Source organism: Marmota marmota, unplaced genomic scaffold (genome assembly GCF_001458135.2).
Source record: "Marmota marmota marmota unplaced genomic scaffold, marMar, whole genome shotgun sequence".
Taxonomy (NCBI): domain Eukaryota; kingdom Metazoa; phylum Chordata; class Mammalia; order Rodentia; family Sciuridae; genus Marmota; species Marmota marmota.
The window spans coordinates 18,476,907-18,485,075 of NW_026000168.1; the positions used below are offsets into that span (position 1 = coordinate 18,476,907).

An 8,169-nucleotide genomic window follows, 5' to 3' on the forward strand; every position below is an offset into this window, starting at 1 on the left:
CCCCCCCCCCCCGGGAGACCTGCGAGGGTGGCTGGGTGCCCAGAGCACGCCCTGGGTGCCCCTTGGCTCCCGCTGCACAGAAGTTCAAGGGCAAGAGACCAAGGTGGCCAACTCCCAGCTGAGCGGCTGGGGAGATGGCCAGTGGCCAGGCAGGGCGACTGCATGGGAGTGGCACGTCCTCCACTGCCCACAGCCAAGGGGGGAGGACCCAGCAGGGCCGTGCTGGACCAGAACCCACCTGGCAACCCAGGCCCCTCCAGGGTTCTCTGGAGGCCAGCAGCCTTGTGGGCTGAGTGGGGAGCCAGGGTGCTGGCATGTCCCCACGGGCACCCCACCCTCACAGCCTCCTGCCCTCAGCAGCCTGGGGCACCTCCAGAACAGCGGGAAGCTGTGACCCACCCGTGAGCCCCAGGAGGTGGGTCCCCTTCCCCCGCCCCTCAGATAAGGGTGGTGTGTCTCAGTGGTGGGTGTCACGGGCTGGCACCCGGGCTGTCGGCTCCAGACCACGCGTGAAGTGGCCAGGATGTCAGGCCTCCTGAGAGGACTCCAGAGAAAGCGGAGGACAGAGGCGGGGGAGGACGTGTGGCTGAGCCGCCCCTGCCCCAGGCTTCTCCCCGCACACTCTGCACCCCCCAGGGGGCCACACTCAGGGCCAGCGGCAGGCTCACGCCCCACAAAGGCCTGGCCCCTCTCCAGGGACCTCTGGGTCTCAGGGCCCTCTCTCCCCCAGCTGGCAGCCCCCCACTGTCTCCTGAGCCCCTGGGGGGGCCCTGCAGAGCCACGTGGCAAAGCTGGGGCAGGAAAGGAGGCTCAGGGTGGCCGTGACAGCCTCCTCACGGCCTCTCCCCCACATCTCTGCTCCTGGGACCTCCAGCCTCCACCAGACGCAGCCACGCTGCCACCCGCCCCGTCCACGGTGCTTGGTAGGGCTGCTCCTGTGAGGGGCTTGAGGGTGGCTGTTTCGGGGGGAAGGGCCTGGCGTAGGCTGCCCCGGCTGCCCCAGGCCTTGCTCATGACATCTGCCCTTGGGGGCTTCCTGGTCACGGATGGCTGCTCATCTCTGCCCCCCTAGATGCCAGGCCTGAAATGACACTGCAGCAGCAAGGTGTCACTGCCCCTCCCAGGGCATCTTGCTTTGCAGGGTTTCTGTGGCAGGACTCCGCGTGGGGACAGGTCTGCGGTGGAAACTGTTTGCATAGGAAAGTCTGGAAATTCCTGCCCGGAAAGAGCCCTTCCTGCGCCAGCTGAATGGCCCGAGTTAAGAGTCCTGGGCTGAGAGCGGGGACAGCCCAGATGCCACAGTCCTCCTGGAGCCCGGAGACAGCACCGTCCCCTGATGAGACTCTGAACCAGGCCCCCCCATGCGCACAGTCACACTGGGCACCTCCACGGGCTCAGGATGCCCGAAGCCAGAGCACGGCATTCCCCATCTTCCAACACCCTCTACTTATACCTTTGGTCCCCGACACCAACTGTGTCCAAGTGACTGCACCCAGACTGCTGGCAGACCAAGGAGGCCCTGAGCAGTCACATGACTGTCCCAGGCCGCGCAGCAGTCTGCGTGTGGAACCGCAAGGTCGGTCTCCGGCTGCGAGGGGGCGCTCGGCGGGACAGCACGGGCTGCACAGGAGCGGACAGCACATGTGGCCACCCGCCCCTGGAGACGGGTACTCGGGTCACTCTCCCCATCAGTGAAATGGACTGGTGCCTGCCCCAAAGGCGCTCTGGGAAGGAAACCAAGGATGGCACCTTCCATGGGTCTGGCATGAACCTCTGTGGCTTTGAGCAACAAAGACCCAGACAGAGGGCCGCCCAGGGTCTCCTGTCAGCCCCAGGTGCTTTCTCAGCGTCACTCCTGAGACCTGCGATGGAGCAGCACTGAGCCACGGCCCCGAGGACTCCACTGGGGTTTTACCTGGGGTACGTGCAGAGAGGACAGCTGCTATTCGTGTGCAGCCCTGGACTCTGACTCTTGCAGGCTTTCCCATGCCCAGATCCCTGCCTCAGGGCCTTTGCACCTGCTGCCCCCTCTGCCAGGGACGCTCTCCCCACACGTCCTCATAGCTCACTCCTCTCTCCAGACCAGGCCTCGGCCCAGCCACAGCCTCCTCAAAGAGAAGCCCCATCCTCTGCTGATACCTTCTCGGTACTTGTCACCAGGAGCCCCACTCCACGAGGCCAGTGCTATGTCTTGTCTCCCCCGCGCCCCATGAGCCTAACACTGAGCTAGGCAGGTCACTGACAACAAAATCAGCATCCGAGGCACTGAGACGTCTGTCCTCTGCCCCCGCCTCGTCCTGCCCTCCTAGAAAGAATGAGCTCCTGCCTCAGTTTCCCAGTCTGCACACCCTCAAGCACAGCCCTCCATGCCAAACTCAGTTCAGGTGGGAGGGTCTCCCCCAGGCTGCCCACCACTGCCTGGGTCTGCGCCAGCCCCCAGGCTGAGGACCACAGCACCCAGGAGGGCTCTGGCCTTTAGGGACAGGCCCTGGCTCAGGGTGGCCACCTAGAGATGGCTCACAGAGCCAGGCGTACAAGTCCACCACCACTGTCTGTCCAGTGTGTCAGAGAAGAGGAGAGGGCTCCTCCCGGGGACACGGCCGGGCCTGCCAGCCTTTCCTCATCTCTGTCCTCCCTGAGAACGCGGGTGCCCTGGGTGATGCCCATTGCTCCCTGCAGATCCTCCCTGCTGGAGCAGAGGCAGGCGGCACAATTAGTGTCTCAAAGGAACAACATTAGAGTAAGTTATGAATTTCCTTTGGTTGCATTAAATTAAAATCACAGAATTCCCTCGAAACCCTGCCACCCGCCGTGAAGCTCTGGCTCAAACGTGCAGGCAGCGCAGCTGCGGTCAGATGAGGCCACCAGGCAGGCAAGGGACAGCAGCACGCCTGGCAGGACACTCATCTCGCCCCTCTGAGCTCCAAGTCCCCCTGGCTGGCCAGGATCTCAGGCAGGCGAGTGGGCAGGAGGGACACACAGGTTTGGCCGACTCCAAGGAACTGTCCTGTCTCAGCCCCCAACTCACTCAACTCACTCTCGCTCCTCTGTGACACACACACACACACACACACATACACACCCATGGGACTCAGGACACAGGAAGTTCCTAGAAATAGCCAAGTCCTGGGGGTCCAGGGCTTCATGGCAATGGGGTCCCTAGGAATGCACACACTCTTGGGACTTGAGGCAGCGGTCACTAAGGCTACCCACCCCCAGGATGCAGCAAGGGCTGAAGCGAATCTAGAAGGCCACGGGTCAAGCCCCCAAACACAGCAGCATCGGACTGAGGACAAATCCCTGAGCTCACCCCAGTGACCACCCCAGCTGTGAGCCCCGCAGGCAGAACTGAGCCTTGTGACACACGCTGCCACATGCTTGAGTCTTGAGGACACATTCCCACCTGAAATCAGCCAGTCCCCAAAGCCTGTGGACACTGTAGGAGTCCACTCATACAGGCCCCTCGAGGAGTCATTTATAGACAGAAAGCAGGACAGCAGGTGTCGGGGATTGGGGGCACTGGGGCCGTGGATGGGGAGTTGGTGTCCAGTGGTGGCGGATTCAGTTTGGAAAGAGGACAAAGCTCTACAGATGGCTGGGGGTGACACCGCACAACACTGTGAACGTGCTGACCTCCGCTGAGCCGCGCTACGGGTGATCAGGTGGTACACTGTTCTGCGCATTTCACAATAATTCAATTGATTTTTTTTAATGACAAATAAATAAAAGAGCTACTGTTGGAAGCTCTCCAGGGCTGGGTGCAGGTCTGTGGTAGGGCAGTCAAAACAGAGGGAAGGGGCCAGGCGCGGTGGCGCATGCCTGTCATCCCAGAGGATCGGGAGGCTGAGGCAGGAGGATCACAAGTTCAAAGCCAGCCTTAGAAATGGTGAGGCCCTAAGCAACTCAGTGAGACCCTGTCTCTAAATAAAATACAGAATAGGGCTGGGGATGGGGCTCGGTGGTCGAGGGCCCCCAAGTTCAATCCCCAGTACCAAAAAAAAAAAAAAAAGATTGCAACTAACAGGAGAGGACCAACGCTCTCTGTAAAGACCTCTCCCACTTAGGATGGAGTTATGCCCCAATAAACCAAATACAAGTTAAAAACAGCTTTAAATTAAAAATGCATTTTACCCAACTGAGCAATGCACACCACAGCCCGCCGGTACAACTTAAATGCACATACAGCTTTTGCAACAGCCTATGGCGGGCAAGATCACCTACCCAGGAGCCTAATCAATGCTGAAGTGTGGAACTTCTCACGTAGTAGCTTAGCAAAACACTCTAATTCAAGCCGAGGTCAAGCTGAAGGGCGTCTGACATGGACGTACTTCCCATTCAATCTGGAATTCAAGGTCAAAGGGGCACCCGCCACACTGGACTGAGTCATTTACTAAAGTAATTCCAGGAAAAAACAGAATCTGTCTCCCTCCCCAAGGAATTAGCTCTAGCAGCGATTCCCAGTTCTGCTGGGTAGCACACGACTGGCACCACACTGTGACCACATCTTCAAACTAGGCACCTGATGGTCAGAGGACAGTGGAATGTGCTGGACAGTACAACTTTTCCTCGTGGACTCTCCATGTCCATCAGTTCCCTAAATGCTCTGAGAAGTCGTGCAGCAAAGACTTCTGAGCAGATGGTCTCAATTCCTGTGACTTCACTGACCATGAAACATTCTGCTTCACGGCCTCGTAGACAGCTAAGTTTGGAAAACGCTGCATTCCAGGACTTTGATGATATGCAAAGAGGCCAGACATGAGCTGGCAACAGAAAGCAGATTTTAGTTTAACGCTGGAAATTTTCTAAGAACCACCTGGCAACCTCCTTGCTATTCTGTCGGGCCCTGCAGACCAGACCACAGGAACAATATCCTTTCTACTCTTATCAATGCCTGGGAGCAGATGTGTCAACTCGTGCCCCTTATTAACAATGACGCCTGGTGGGACATGGTGGGACACGCCTGTAATCCCAGTTACTTTGGAGGCTGAGGCAGGATTGCCAGTTCGAGGTCAGTCTGGGCAATTTAAGGAGACTGTCATTCGAAATAAAATTTAAGAGGGCTGGGGATGTAGCTCAGTGGTAGAGTGCTTGGTAGCATCGAGAGCTCCTAGGTTTAACCCCAAATCAAGAATGACGACTGATTTGGGCAGCCATGTGGCTTAGACACTTTGATGAGGGCCACCTGGCCTTGCCCTCAAAGTCACAGCCTCTCCAGGGCTGCTTTCCAGGCCACTGAGTGAATGCTCTGACAATTTGTCCTCCTCTTCTGAAACAGGAAAGGGGTCGAGGTGAGTCTCTACTGTCCTCATTGTTCGTGACAAATGTCTGCGTATCCGCTAGATTCAGGACAGGATGACCTGGCATGTTCTAACCCAGTTCCCGTGGCTCCATGCTTAAGAAATGGGGGCAACAGTTCTCTTCACGGGCTGGGCTCCTCCGTGGGGAAGGCAGCAACTGGGAGGAGGGTCTTGCTGGCCAGACCACTTCCTTCTCTCACACGCACACATTAGCCTCTAAGAGCCTCAGAGGTTTTTGACTCCTAAATAGCAGCTATGGAATGACACTTAAAAATTAAACAGAGGCTGGGGGTAGCCCAGTGGGACAGTGTCTGCCTAGCACGTGCGCGGGCCTGGTTTCCATCCCTAGCATGGCAGAAGATAAAGATAATTAAAAATGAACTAGGAGCAGAACTTCAGTTTGGGAAGATGAAGAAGTTCTGGAGATTCACGGAGGTGATGGTTGCACTACAATGTGAATGTAGTTAATGTCACTAAGCTGGACACCCCAAAATGGTTAAGTGGCCAATTTTGTGTTACATATTTTACCACAATTTTTTTTCGATTTTACCATATTTTAGTGAAACAAAATATAAGGAGCAAAAAGTAGGGTTCAAGTGGCACTCTGGGGGCTCTAGGCCTTGTGTGGAGCCAGGCACATGGATACCCAAGAAATATCTGTGTAAGGAAAGAAGTCAGGAGATGCTGGTGGGAGGGGGTGCTTTCCATACTGGCGACCGGGACCCAGGTGAACTACTCAGAATTTCTGGAGCCCTGACCTACAGAATGTGGGCAATGGGACAGTCATCTCCATAGTGAGAGGTAATGGTCCCTCCAGTGAAGAATTTTCCAGATGCTTCCTGCCTGCTGTGTTGCACAGAATCCATGCTGCATTGCAGGAGGCAAGGTTGGCACACGGGGAATGCACCCGCAAGGTCAGAGTGCTTAGAGTAACTTGTTCAGAGCCACACACCCAGCGAGGTGAAGCTGGGTCCCCAGGCCTCCTGTATATTGTGACATCCTGGCCATGACCAAGTCTCTGTCCATCTGTGTTCATGGTGTTTTATGGGGTGGAAGATGAAGGATGCTGGTCACACTCTGCTCCTTGCCCTGGGCAGGTTGTATCAGCACAGGCACTTTGTGACAACCTGGTGGCCACACTCCTGACTGAGAGCTTATGCTTCTAGAGGGATGTTCTACCCCCATTTTTCTTCTTCCAATTTAAACTGGTTCAATCTTCAACTGTGATCCAGTGAGACGGAAAGCTCAGCACTTCAAGTCCTGTTCCAAGGAGCCCTGGAGTGACTGACAGCAACACTGGAACCTACTTTTGATGTGATAAGAGAAACAGATTCATCTCCAATTACAATTTCAAGTTCCTGTCGCCCAACCCTGTTAGAGGAAGGCCACCGGGGTGCCATCTTCTTTTGCAATTTCACTGTCACCAATAATTCTCTTTGGCTTTTCCGCCGTGCTCTTGGGGACACACACCTCTTCTGATGACGACATCATTTTTGCAATTGCTGCTCTTGGCTCCTGTATATTGTGACATCCTGGCCTGTGAACTCAGGCCGCTGTGCCCTACATTCTCCTCCTCTTCTTCTTTTTCTTCTTCTTCTTCTTTAATGTCGTCTTTCTCCTTTGTTCAGCTGCTCCTGGCTCAACCCCCACCAAGATCCAGCTGCAGTTTCCCGGATGTGGCTGTCATGCCTTAACACTCAGGTTGGGGACAAAAGACCTGCAGAAATAGAACCTTGGAAGCTCTTGGAGCTACCCACGTGACCCAATCTAGACCCCGTGGGGACAGGTGCCTTCTCAAGATCCCCAGAGCAGGAGCAGAGGGACAGGTGGGAAGAGGACGGGGCAGAGCTGGGCCCCGGGAACCTCCTTTTGGTGGCCCTGGGGAGCCACCCCAGGGGTGCTCTACCACTGACCTACACCCGGGTCCTTTGTCACTTCTGAGCCAGGGTCTGGCTAAGTCGCTGCAGCTGGCCTTCAGCTAGAGATCCTCCAGCCTCGGCCTCCCAAGTGGCTGGAAGGCGACCCCCCCCCCCAATGCCCGGGGCACTCCAAGTCCCCAGGATCATGGGGACAATTAGAGAACCTGGGACGGCGGCACTGAGTTGTGACCGGCCACGCGCACGCCCACGGGGAAAGCTGGCCCTGGACACCGTCCTCGCGGGGCCCAGGAGGAGCCGCAGAGTGGCCCTGGCACGTGGCTGGGTGGGGACGCCGTCTGACGGGCACCTGCGGCTCCCAGGCCCANCCTGGGTGGCCGTGGGGGACACGCGGGACCGAAAGGCGTGGCTTACGCGTTCCAAGGCCGTCCACAGGCAGCTCGGCCGAGAGCCAGCGCCGCTCCGCTGAGGAAGCTGGCCGCCCCAGAACTGGAAGCCCTAGAAGCCCTCGCTGGTGTCACCACGTTCTAGGGCTGAAGAAGCCGGCTTCAGAGGTCCCTTGGAAATGGCGGCCAGAGAGGAGTACCTCAGGCAGGCTGGAGAGCACAATGCGCATGCGCCCTCGCAAAAATTCCAGCGAACTCAGGCACCCGCGCAAAGACTCAGCAAGCGCATGCTCACATGCAAAGGCTCCAGCTGCACAAGCCTCGCGCCAAGGCTCCTGGGAACACTTGCGCCCGCGCGAAGGCTCCAGCCCGCACAGAGGCTCTGAGCAAATGAATGCGCCTGCGCAAAGGCTCAGCTGCACAAGCCCCGCGCGAAGGCTCCAACAGGCGCATGCGCCCACGTGAAGGCTCCAGGTGCCCAAGCCCCATGCAATGGCTCCGGCAAGCGCATGCGCCCACGTGAAGGCTCTGAGCAAACGCATGCGCTCACGCAAAGGCTACAACTGCACAAGCCCCGCGCAGAGGCTCCAGCAGGTGCATGCGTGACCT

The 8,169-nt window shown here is 57.4% G+C and overlaps 1 protein-coding gene across 1 annotated transcript in view; it reads right to left on the bottom strand.

Moving 5' to 3' along the window:
• Positions 1 to 7,790, bottom strand: part of LOC125611711 (IQ motif and SEC7 domain-containing protein 1-like) — a gene marked incomplete at its 3' end in the record, with an annotated part of 147,141 nt that extends 139,351 nt beyond the window's left edge. Inside the window, 2 exon segments of the mRNA XM_048786976.1 lie at positions 7,589 to 7,701; positions 7,761 to 7,790. Coding sequence (XP_048642933.1) covers positions 7,589 to 7,701; positions 7,761 to 7,790 — 143 coding nt within the window.
• Between the last annotated feature and the right edge of the window lie 379 nt (positions 7,791 to 8,169).